Source organism: Etheostoma spectabile, chromosome 13 (assembly GCF_008692095.1).
Source record: "Etheostoma spectabile isolate EspeVRDwgs_2016 chromosome 13, UIUC_Espe_1.0, whole genome shotgun sequence".
NCBI classification, from domain to species: Eukaryota; Metazoa; Chordata; class Actinopteri; order Perciformes; family Percidae; genus Etheostoma; species Etheostoma spectabile.
The window spans coordinates 6,113,102-6,125,584 of record NC_045745.1 but is presented as its reverse complement, the minus strand read 5'-3'; the positions used below and the strand labels follow the sequence as shown (position 1 = coordinate 6,125,584).

Here is a 12,483-nt window from a genome sequence, read left to right as displayed (position 1 = left end):
TCCTTGTTCATCAACTGGCATTCTTGCAAGAACAAAGCTGTAAGAAAACGTGGCTTGATACCTACAGTATGTGTCTTAATTGTTTGAAATGTCATTTTTTTCCTAGTCCTTTGGAAACAAGATGTCAATACATTTGATTTCACATTAGCCTCTTTCTTACAATGAAGTACCAATCAATGTGTTCTTCTCTGCCTGCACTTACAAGTCCTCCTCCAGACAGACTTCTGAGGGCTGTGCCAAAGAAAATCAATTGTTTCTGAAATGCTGGCAAGCCAACAGCCTCATCCCACGTAGGCATACAAGAAGAGAAAACGCCAGACTGTTAAACTGCAATTCATCATCTTCATTTGGCCATCTACAAGGAGAATACCCTTTGTTGACATCATTTCTGCAGTTGATCTTCTCAGCTCAGGCCGGGGACCTGTCCTTTAACTCCTGTTCCACTTTAAATGTCAATAGCCATTAATTAGCTAGTTGTTACTTGTTATTGGAAGGTCTGACAACTTATCAATGAACCTATTATCATTTTGTTGAACTGCTTGCTCCATTCAACATTCCGCCTCAACCCCCACACACGCACTGATGACTCAACTTAATCCATCAACTATGATGCTCCACCGTGCCCCGGCTTGAATATGTCACATCTGCAAGGCCAGTGGGGGTGGGACAGATGGGTGTGAAGCTGGAGCCTAAAATTAAAAAACTGATATCAGCAGCACAAACCATAAATAGAAATTGGCACAGGCATGGGATTTCCACAGCTCTTATGAAAACATTTCTCCTCCAGCAGACACATGGTTACACAGTACATATCCCTGTTATGGACAATTTGTCAGTGTGATGTAAAGCCTGCCGGGAAAAGCATTAAAGCTCTTTGTAATCGATTGACTATCTCCTCACTCAGCTAGTATGGTCTGCTGTTCGGTGCACTTAGACATGACATGTCAAATCCAGTGCTTCTCTGCAACCTGATGCAAAACAGCCAAAAACTGGTTTAGTACTTCTTTTTTTCTGTCCCGATCTAGGCTGCAAAAGAAGGGATGTTTTTTAGGTAATTTTCCCAGGGAAACTAAATTCTTGACTGTTGGTGACTGTTTCAGTATACAACGAATACACTGCTGCTGATGGTCCACACGTTCCCCTAGCAGCGACAACTTCACTCATTTATCTACGAGTATGTATATACATGCACAAATCAAAAATCTGTCATCAATGATGGGTAATGACAAGTGACAATTACAATTTTGTTATTGATAATTTTTCTTAACTACTCCAAGTAATAACTAGAACTGCAAACAGTTATGACGGGGTCCAAGCCTCATCACTCCAGTCGTCCTGACATGAGTTGACCCTGGCAACCCGGGGAGCAGACGTCAGGAAATATCGAGTGGCGTGGGCCGCAGGGTCGCCCGTACAGTGCCGTTCCAAATATCTTAATTCCAAATATAATAAAGCATTTTTGACTAACTCTGTTCTGTCTGGTTTTATTTTCTACAAAAGAAACACTGGGCTATTAGAATATTTGTGCTGCACTGAGGTCACTTGAATGAGCTGTATGTTGATATCACACACACAGCGATGCCATACAAGCATTCGTGTTGAAACAGTTCCATACACAGCGGTCTCCAGCGAGAGGGGGAAGCGTTACCGTGGAACGCTATCACTTTCTTTTATCTCCTCATCGGACTAACTTTGTGGACACTACTGTGTGCGTGCATCAATAAGTAAGTGTGATGAAGATGTTGTGTAGGATTTATGAATGTACGTTATTAACAGTAGGCTAATTCACGAGGGTGCTATTATATGTGTGAGCTAATATTGAGCATCTGTTCATGTGCGCTGCAAGAATGATGTGTCCGTTTATGGAATGCGTTATTCAGTGCAAATATAACCCATAATGTAGTTTAATCTCAGTAATGGTGTATTTGGTTATTACTGTCGCTCTGTTAAAAGGCAAACGTTGCTCTGTACTGTCGCTACGCGGATCACGGAGATCTGATTGAGGCTAGACTTTACAGCGCTTGAGGTCCTTTTTTTGTTTTGGACCAGTTCTGAAAATGGCACACCCCAACATGTACGGTTTAGGCTATAGCGGGAGTTTTACGCAGAGAAAAAAAAAAAAGAGAATCCTTAGAAAACCAATAGGGTTCCACAGCCCTCAGGCTTGGACCCCTAAAAAGAACAATTCTACACTGCAGGCCCCAAACTGCTTGTGTCAGGTCTCCACGTCTATCCCAATACCGGGCTGCTCTCCCAGTCTCACCCATATGTGGTGTTATGTAGTTATGTGCCCAGTGCCATGCTGTACACTGTTGTGCATTAGGTGAATCCATTGTCTTCTGTTTTTATGGTGTGTGACAAATTAAGTTAGAGGGGAAAGATGTTTAGAGAAACAACAAAACCTGCAGGAGCTCAGTGGGGCATTGGGAATTAGGAATTCTTCCCAGACCTTTAAAGGCAAAAACAGTCCAAAACAGACACTGCAAATGTACTAATTTACACAGTGCTGCTTTTGTGCTGTTCATGGTATTATCACAGGCAGTCAATCATGTAATAGACTGCGGTTAACGTGCTGAGCAGGAAGATGAGGTGTTGTTATTCTAGTAAAAGAAAGTCTAGCCTTTAGGCACAATGTTGAACAGCAATGAAGGTTGGAAAAGCAAAAAGTGTGATTGGACAGGAGCCCGATCAAGCCTGTGTTAGGCGGTTGATGCAGAGATGCAGGAGAATTTCTCTGTGCATGCGTGTGTACTGTAAAAACAGAAACATCAGACTACTGACTATTGGGAAATAATGAGCAACATTTTAAAATCAAGTCTGGTTAGTAGGGGCATGCTGAGGTTAGTTACACCTTTTAGGTGAAATGGGTGAAACAGCAAAGGTTTTAGAGGAGAAGGCACTCACGCTACAGGTGCATCAGAGCACGGACCAACAGACTCAAGAACAGTTTCTTCCCGAAGGCCATAACCACCCTGGACTCACATATGCACTGACTCCACTCCACAGCCCCCCTCGGCCCCCGGACTGTCTTCTTCATTCCGTCCGACTGTGCAATATTTATGTTAAACTGTTACTGTTATATAATACCTCATAGGACACTGGAATCTGTGCAATGTCATTTCTACAGTGCAATATTTAATACATTAACCTTCCATTACTGTGCAATATTTATTTACTTAACAATTAGTACTTAATCTTCATTCCATCACTGTGCAATATTATTATTGAGTGTTAACACTTATCTATGTTTATTCAAGCTGATTTATAAGTATACTTGACAGTCACTACACTTTATATCTTTGACTTATATTTTTGATATTTTATAATGTTATATTCTTATATTTTTTGTCACTACACTAGACAGTCACTACACTTTATATCTTTGACTTTATATTTTTGATATTTTATACTGTTATATTTTATACTGTTATATTCTTATATTTTTTGTGTCAACACTGCAAAGGGATTGCTTTAATCTTGTTGCACAAGTACCGTGTACTTGTGTATAATGACAATAAAGGCATTCTATTATACTCTATTCAATAATTTAGTAATTTCTTCCAGTGCTTTAATAGGTTGCTGCTCAGTCTCAAACCAACTCCATTAAAAAGGACAGCTGCTGCTGTGTACTTTGATCTCAGTGCAGTGAATGACCACTCCTCAATACTTCTTTGTAATGTCTTGTACAATTTAAAGCGAAAGGGTTTAGGCTTGGGAAAATGAGCACTGCGCTCAAATTCAGAGACAAAACTAAAATAACTTCCTGGCAGTTGTATGCCTCTGCCAACCAGTCAAGTTGCAGTTTATATCCGTGTCTGTCCAGACTTATATAGTGAGGATTATGAAGGAATTTAATAAAAACAAAATAGAAGTTATCACTAAATGTAAGTGTTTTCCATGAATTACTTAGTTTGGGGCTGTGTTTTCCATGAATTACTACCTAGACTGTGGCGGCCCCCATTTTTACACTTATAAATCATAAATAGAAAAGATGTCTAATGTTGTCTTACAACAGTGATCAAGTTATTGGCAATTTAAGAAAAAAATGAAGCCAAGAAGCAGGTGTACGCGGGGCATTTGGCACACAAGCCGTACCCTGGATCTGAGCCTGCTCTGACTATGTACAAGTATGAATGAAGTGGTCAATTGTCGAATACTTTTATAGAGCCCTAACACTACAGTATAACACTAATAATCCCAAAATAAATGCATACAGTATGTGCTCTGTACATTAAATGTGCAATGCTAGAAGAAACTACACAGCATGAAACTACATGGTGCTTCTCCCCTCAAAGAATATCAAAATGCCTTAGAGCTATAAACAGCTTTATGATCATAGTCCATTATTCACTGTTAAACCGGTATGTTGCGTTGCATTGTGCTATCATTTGTAATTCAATTTAATTCTCTACGAGTAGGAATCCCCTAATTGATTTCTAATGTTTTCAACAGTTCAAGGGATCCAGCAGAAAGTTTTAAAGTCATGATCGCGGAAATTACAGCTAGGATGGTGGATTTTACTAAGGTCTTATTTAAAACTACACAATCATTAGCTTACACAGTGTGTATTTTAGATGGAAATCCTGTATTCTGCATAAGTGGAAAGCAAATAATGGTTATGTTGAGTAATGTGCTCTCTAATGGTCAGGTTTTATTCTAACAGCAGCTTCCTATTCAGCTGCTCGTAACAACTGTTGGCCAAGTTCACTCCAAACTGCAACAACCAGCACACAGCCCAGTAATCAAGACAACAATATGTTGTAGAACATCTACCAAAATACTTATCTAAAGAGCCTCATCATGAACACTTGAGCCCTGAGACTGCAAAAGAGAAATGCAAAGCGAACATATCAGCATGCACATGTGAAGCAGGCGGGGAGCCGTGTTGCTCCAGCACTGGGGTGACAGATGGAGAGCACTAGCATATACCTCCAGGGGTCTGACCTCATCAGAATTTAACGTTACCCAGACCGAATAAGAGGCACTGGTGCTGTACGTGTGCATAGTTCCATATATAGAGTCTTTTAACAGTGTCAGGTAATAAAACAGAAGACAACACAACTCTCTATTGTAAAGAAAGGGTTGTAAAAGGAAATTTACCTTAATATTACATTCAAGAGGGATGTAACTGAAATATAATTAATATAATAATAATAATAATAGACTGGACAAGTATGGGATAAGATATTGGATAAACAAAAATTATTTAAGCTATGGAGGCAGTGAAATGCAAGAAAAGCTCTGACAAGTCTGATCCATTACTGAAGATTAAAGAGAAGACAAATCATTCCCCAACTACTTGTTTTGTAGATTGTACATCATTCTGTTTTAAAGCTCTTCAATAACTGCTCCTCTCGGAGTCATTACAGGGGGACAAACAAGCGTTTCAAGATTTCTTATAGGAGCAACCTTAACCTTTATTAAACCTGGCAATTTTTACTTATTTCTGTCTTAATCAGCAACTTTCTGATTAAACCTCAGTCATCATTTTAACATTGTCACATCAGAGAGCTGCCATTTAAAATATGCCTTCTACCGTTGGCTTGTGAACAACTTAATGAAAAGTAAGTGGGGGGTCAAGTGGCTCGCTCAGGGGCACTTCAGAGGTAATAACTGGGCTGGGATTTCATTCTTATTCCAGGCCTACATTTCCAAGACTGATCCAGACATTTAAACCAGTGACCTTTTAATCACAAGCCTGGCTCTTCAGCCTTTAGGATCCCACAGCACTGTTTGATGTCCCTGCATTGGCCCCTGGTTATAAGACAAGCCAGTTTGACACTGTATAAACAGTGGATGTATATGCTAATCTCTTTTGAGCTGACTGCCAATTATTCAATGTGTCAATTGACAGAAAATGTCTGTGCAACTATTTACAAGGAAAGATTAATCGCAATTTTTCAAGTAAAAATGCCAAGTCGTACTCGGATTCCAGCTACGCCAATGTGAGAACCTGCTGCTTTTCTTTATTTCATATCCTATTGTAAGCTAAACATCTTTGAGTTTGGGGCTGTTCATTGGACAAAACATGCATCTGAAGACATCACCTTGTAATTTAAGTAATTTAACATTATTATCTGCAATTTTATAGAAAAACCATTTGTTAATCAAGGAAATAACCAGCAGACTAATGAAGCAGCTTGGTCCTTGGAACCACATGAAAGTGAACCCCCTTTACTGTACTGCAACACGGTGGAACATGGTCCCAGTCCAGATCCCACTTTCACTGATTGTGTGTAAACAGAAATATGAATCATTACATTTGGGACACTGGGCAACAAATTGCTATTTTTAAAGCTCTCCAACAACTTTCAGCAGTAATACAATAAAATATCGCCATCTCCCTTCACTTCTAGATGCATAAGATGATATTGTATGTTTAAGTTCAGTCACAATCTCACAAAAACACGTGTGTGTGTGTGTGTGTGTGTGTGTGTGTGTGTGTGTGTGTGTGTGTGTGTGTGTGTGTGTGTACGCATTTGCACTCACACACAAGCAAGTTGAATTTATTTTTCTCTTGCTCGTACTAGAACTCTGCATTTGTATTACTCAGTAAACCACTCTGTGACAAGATCGGTCTGTAAGAAGTGCCTTCTACATCACTGGGATTTGATATTCATGTAATTTGATACTGCAATATTTGGATTCATTAGTCTGTTTTTCATTCCGCTGAATGCAGTAAAAGGCTGAAACAATGTTGATTAAGGTAATGAAATGTCTAAATACTTACTACAATATACATTAAAACTGTAAATCTGTTATAATCAGGTTTTTGGAAGCAACCGTATTACCGTTTATACTTTCATTTAAATTTATCAAATGTTTAATAATTGACAGAACATATGATGTATGTTTTGATTAAATACCGACTAAAATATCTTAGTGCCAGTCGAACATGTACTGACAGTAAGTAGGGAATACTTTTCTGTTATGTAATATTAGATTCCTGTAAGTTCAGATAACACCTCATTGCTTGTATGTGCGGCTCTGAACAATGTTACTTTGATGTTTGACTTTGACTTTGGCAAACAACAGAGGTCAACAATGAAAAGGAATGGATTAAAATCAATCTATCTTCTAAGCTTAATTACTTTACTCAAGAGTTATTTACTTAAAAACTCAACTGGATTTCTGAGTTGTCATCTAATAGACACTCTCCCACTGAACAGCCGTGCTTTAGCAGAAAACAGCAAAAAAGGACCAGAAGAGAGAAAGGACGTGAATATGGTCATTCTGAATAACATGACACTGTTGAGTTGTGAAAGGTGTTGATCTGACTAACACCAGGATACAGTGAGGACAAGTGGTAAAGCACATATCCTTGAGATGGGTGACACCAGCGAACAACAGATTGGTTTCACACTGCGTATATTAGAAAGTGAAAGTCAGGTTGGGAGCCCGGCCTTGTGAAGATACAAACTACTTTCACTGGTTCTACTGCTGAATCCACATCCAGGTAAACATAATAATAAAGAGAAGCTAGAAAATGTATGCTGAAATATTTCATGCAAAATTAACAGTTATGTTTTGGTAATATTTCCTGTGAAATTAACAATGCCTTATGGCCACATATCCAGATGATTTAAAAGAAACCTGAAATAAGGAGTGAAAACATGGTTTGATGAGTAGGAAAGAGTACACAAAGAGCAGGAAAATGATGGAAATCACATGGTACGGTCCGTCGCAGTCACCTAATGAACACCTGCAGGAGAGCTTGGACCGATGTGTTAGACAGCGCTCTCCACTAGCATATTCCATGCCACCAAACTTAAAGCACTTGTAACAGCTGTTCTGAAGGCCAACACCTTACTAAAAACACTTTTCTTTTCATTTGTCACCCATCTGTAAGTTACCATTATAGAACAATATGGCAGTTGTGCTATATAAAATGCTCGCTGGTGTAAATCATAATTCAGAACTATGTTGTTGGAAGGCAGCCTGGGCCCAGTTTGCAGTCCAAAGAAAATGGATAGCCAGTGCACAATAAATGACCCCACTCTGAATAAACTGTTGTAACATTGATCAAATTGCTCTTTTACTCTGAAGCGTACAGAGGCACAACAGCCACTACAGCCAGAGCTGAACATCCCTCTTCTGGTGGACGGCTTTGCAGAGCAGTACACACAGCAGCAGCAGTACACACAACAGCAGCAGTACACACAGCAGCAGCAGTACACACAGCAGCAGCAGTACACACAGCAGCAGCAGTACACACAGCAGCCTCTCAGTGACACAGATAGTAATCTCTGGCTGCAGCGCTACATCTGTTTAAGTCCAGCTCACACAACAGCCAAATATGCAGACAGGAGCCAAAACACTGGGCCAGCCCAGTCAGAGAGCCACACAATAATAAACAAATCTTTAAACACAAACACACACACACACACACACACACACACACACACACACACACACACACACACACACACACACACACACACACACACACACACACACACACACACACACACACACACACACACACACACACACACACACACGGTTGTAGGGAGCTGAAAGCGCTACCCCTACGGTGTACTCACCTCCAGAGCCTCCAGGGTCACAAAGCCTGTGATGGAGAAGCCATCGATGATGTCCTCTTCAGCAGAAGTAGACTCCTTTCGCTTTCTTCGCGGGGGTCGAGGGCGGGATGAGGAGGGCTCCCTGTTGCCCTCCCTCTCTGAGTCGGAGGAGAAGCGAGAGACGGAGCCCTTGACATGGTTGTTCCTTATCCCATTTGATCTGCGGACCTGATCCCTCACTGACCTTGACTTCCTCTTCTTGCGGAGGCCACTGGATCGTGGGCCATCCATGTCCTTCATGGGAAACATCCAGATAAACCCACCTCTTACAGAGAATCACACTCTTCAAGGGTCAAACTCTGACACTGCTTGACCTCCACTCGTGTAAAAATCCCTGAGGAGAATCTCCGCAATATCCAAGGGAATGTTCTTAATCTATTAGATCCAAGGTAACCATGTAATATCCAACAGATGAAACCTTTTTTTGGAAACGCAAAACTGCATTGAGTCACCAAACCAAGCTAGGTTCCAGGCAAAGATCCCCAAAGGCAGTCCATCAAATCCTACGACAAGAGGTGTAAAATGATCTATTAAACATGTTATCACCAAGCTGTCAATTCTGCCAGAGGAAGGGCTTTTCAAGTTAAAGCAAATATCTGCTCTGTGAACATGTCCCGCCATGGTGCGTTGAGCAAGTGACGCCACATCTTTCTTCTCCAGGAACCTACTCCTCTTACCCAAGGTCAGCAAACTCCCTCCTGCAAGATGAAGACACACAGAGAGAAAAGGCACGCATTTGCAATATGTTCACTCAGCAAGTTCAACTTTGCATTTAGTCAATGAGCTTCGAGTTTCCAGAAGGTGCAGTACACCATACAGAAGGACGGCTGTTCCATTCTCCTTAACATAAGATAAATGTTTCATTTGTGTGGATACAGTCACATCTGCTGAGCATAATGTGTTTTCTTACCCTGCCCGATCATTAAGCCCTGAGTTGAGTTGATAATGTATTGTAAGTGCTCTTTTACTAGAGCCTCTGAAGCTTTGGGCAAGCTTGTACCAAAAAATCTTTTCTAAGAATTCAATTTAATTAATTACGTGACGGAATGTCTACTTTGCTACTTGTTGTCTTAAGCCTTTCAACATGTAAGTGTGGTTGTTTTTGGCACTGGCTCTGCTAATTTTAAGTAACATACAGAAAATATGTATATCTGTACAAATGGGAATACTAAGTGTGACAATGTATCAGTTACAGAGTACACTGGTCCTATTAGAATAATTAAACAGATTGATATGGAGCCTAAAATAAAGCCTTAATTAATTAAAATGTTGTAATAAGAAAAATTAACTGTCAGTGCAATCGACTTTGCTAAATGCATTCATTTATTAAAAAGAAAAAAAACAAGGTACAGTACATTTCAGTGGCATTCATATCCATATTCCGTTATCTGTCTAAATTTACAAATTCATTGCATTCTTTTAAAACATCACCTTGACTTAACATCTCACTCACATATTCCACAAATCAAAACCAGCAATATTTATCTCTCTTACAAAAATGAAGGCAGATCTAATTGAACAGGTTTTACACACACTATAAAGAAATCAAGACAAATGTCATGACCTTTTGATAATGCCATCCTGCACTTCACTATGTTCTTGAGCATGGCATGTCTTCACTGTGACACTGAAGGCATCTGGCTGCTTTATGATATTAGGACGCAACATTCAACAGCTTGCAGTCCTACTCTGGATCATTCTCAAAGCCTAGCCTACAGTCTAGGCCTAAAGCTACTGAAAGTCACTCCGGCATTGTAGTCTAAAACATATGGCTTCTCTATGTGTTCAGAATATTAATTCTTAGCCATTACATCATAGAAATGGTATTCCATGTGGAAGAAAACCGAATCAACAACTGCATGTTTTACCAAGCATTTCTCTGAAAAACCATGCCTTCAAAGGCTGGTGGACATTTCAAACAGCGTTTCTGCATCACCACACCAACAACAAGCAATCTGCCACAGTCACCCACCATCTTCAACTTGACATTGTCTCCTTGGACACAGGTTGTCATGTACTGTAGTATCATATGGATTCTGCAGCACGCATGTAGTCCCCCAAATGATCTACTACACCTTGCAATTGTTTTTAACATGCACAATAAGGACCATTAACAGATGAATTGGCTCTTAATTATATGAATACATAACAAAGGCACATCCAAACAAGGCAACTATGCAGCAAGCATTAAAAATATCCCGTCCAAACATATGTTCTGCCTTCTAAAATCCCCAAAAAGGTAAATCAACCTTTACTATAATAACGTCCTAAACCTTTTACCCCAAGCCTCTATGCCTTTAACCTGATGCCCCATGCCAACACACACACACACACACACACACACACACACACACACACACACACACACACACACACACACACACACACACACACACACACACACACACACACACACACACACACACACTCTCTCTCTCTCTCTCTCACACTCACACAGCACTATTAGCGCCCAAAATATCGCTTATTGAAAAAACAACTATATTTTAGCACTCGCCCTATCTTTTGTAGCTCAGTAAAAGACTATCTGTCCCTTGTCTCTGCTCCCAGTCCCTTTTTGTCTGCCTGTGCTGTCAGTAGAGGTCTCAGGCTCTGAATCCAGTCCAGCCCACAACAGCAGCAGCGGACTGGCACTGCCTCCTGCTCCGGCTCTCCAAGCTTCATTTTCCACTGTAAGACACAACAAAAGCAAGCCTCTCTCTCTCTCTTTTCTTTTCTTTTTTTGCTCCAAGACACGTCATGCAAAACGAAGAAATGCAAACCCTTGCGAGTGGGGAGGGGCCGTCCGGACAAGTTGCCGGCCTTCGGTCACTATTAACAGATAACGCACAAGAAGATTTGGAGCTGACAAAATAAATCCCGCAAAGGAAAACCATAAAGTATCTCCTCTCTCTCCAGATCCGAGCTTCAGGATCCCGGAGAAGGGGGACCGGGGCGCAGTGATACGGCGATGCCGCAGTGCCGCTTTACAGGCTGCACGCCTCCTCCTCGGCGCAAATAGTGCTGTCTCTGGACATCCGCCAGGCTCCGAGTTCCTTTCAATCATCTCATGTGGGCGACATGACGAGGAGCACAGCGCAACCTAAGCCAGACAAACACAGTCTGCACACCTTTCTCACCTTACTGATCAATTTCAAACGCAGGATTTTTGTATCGCATTTGTAGGGCAAAACCAATCATATGAATCCAAGTAGAAGTGATTAGTTGGAGTGTGAAAAGGCAACGCTAGCTGTGGAGGTCGGTCTTACTTAATACACCCGGGTTGTATCAGAAAAGCTGTTGATTAAAAATAGGCATTTATTAGCATTAATTAGCCTACTGAAACTAACAGGAATTTGAAAAGTATGCTAATAACTCTTACAATGCTGTTGAATATGCTGCATTTAACCGGTGAATAATTATGTATTGAAGAAGGCAATAAGTGAGTAAAAGCACGCCTTTTACTGACATGTGTTCAGGGATTCAATTCGCCAGCGTAGTCCGTTATTATCAAAGTCATTTAGGAAAATATAATACATTACATGAGCCTCTGGAGGCTAATGCGTTAGCTAGCTCAGGTGGCTGCTTTAGGGACACCTGGGGCCAACCAACACGTGTCTCCCTTCAACACACACTCTCAGAAACCTCACCTAGGAGTACTGTAGCAATGAATATTGAAGCACTAAATAAGCAGAGTATATTTTCGGTGTATGTACAGTCAAATATTTACCTTAGAAAGGCGCTTCTCTGCGTGTTGGTAGGCTATCAGAGCTGGCAGTCAGTCAATTAGCTGCACCTGGGGGTTCCGCGTGCCACTGCGCGTTAGCAGGGTCTGACACATTGGAACATTGGAGCCCTATACTGTAGTACAAGTGCTATTCTTGCTTAATGCTGTGACTGGTAA

The 12,483-nt window shown here is 40.8% G+C and overlaps 1 protein-coding gene across 10 annotated transcripts in view; it reads right to left on the bottom strand.

Annotated features, from left to right (window-relative positions):
• The window catches only part of auts2a (activator of transcription and developmental regulator AUTS2 a), a 400,420-nt gene extending 388,043 nt beyond the window's left edge, over positions 1 to 12,377 (bottom strand). For 8 of the 10 annotated variants that reach the window (XM_032533770.1, XM_032533775.1, XM_032533777.1 and 5 more), the window contains exons 1-2: positions 11,363 to 11,551; positions 8,544 to 9,280 (exon numbers count right to left, since the gene is read on the bottom strand). In XM_032533770.1, coding sequence (XP_032389661.1) covers positions 8,544 to 8,831 — 288 coding nt within the window. In that variant the 5' untranslated portion in view covers positions 8,832 to 9,280; positions 11,363 to 11,551. Of the gene's footprint in view, positions 1 to 8,543; positions 9,281 to 9,937; positions 10,961 to 11,362; positions 11,552 to 12,309 lie in introns of those variants that run through there. The other 2 variants (XM_032533773.1, XM_032533772.1) reach the window with 2 other exon arrangements.
• Between the last annotated feature and the right edge of the window lie 106 nt (positions 12,378 to 12,483).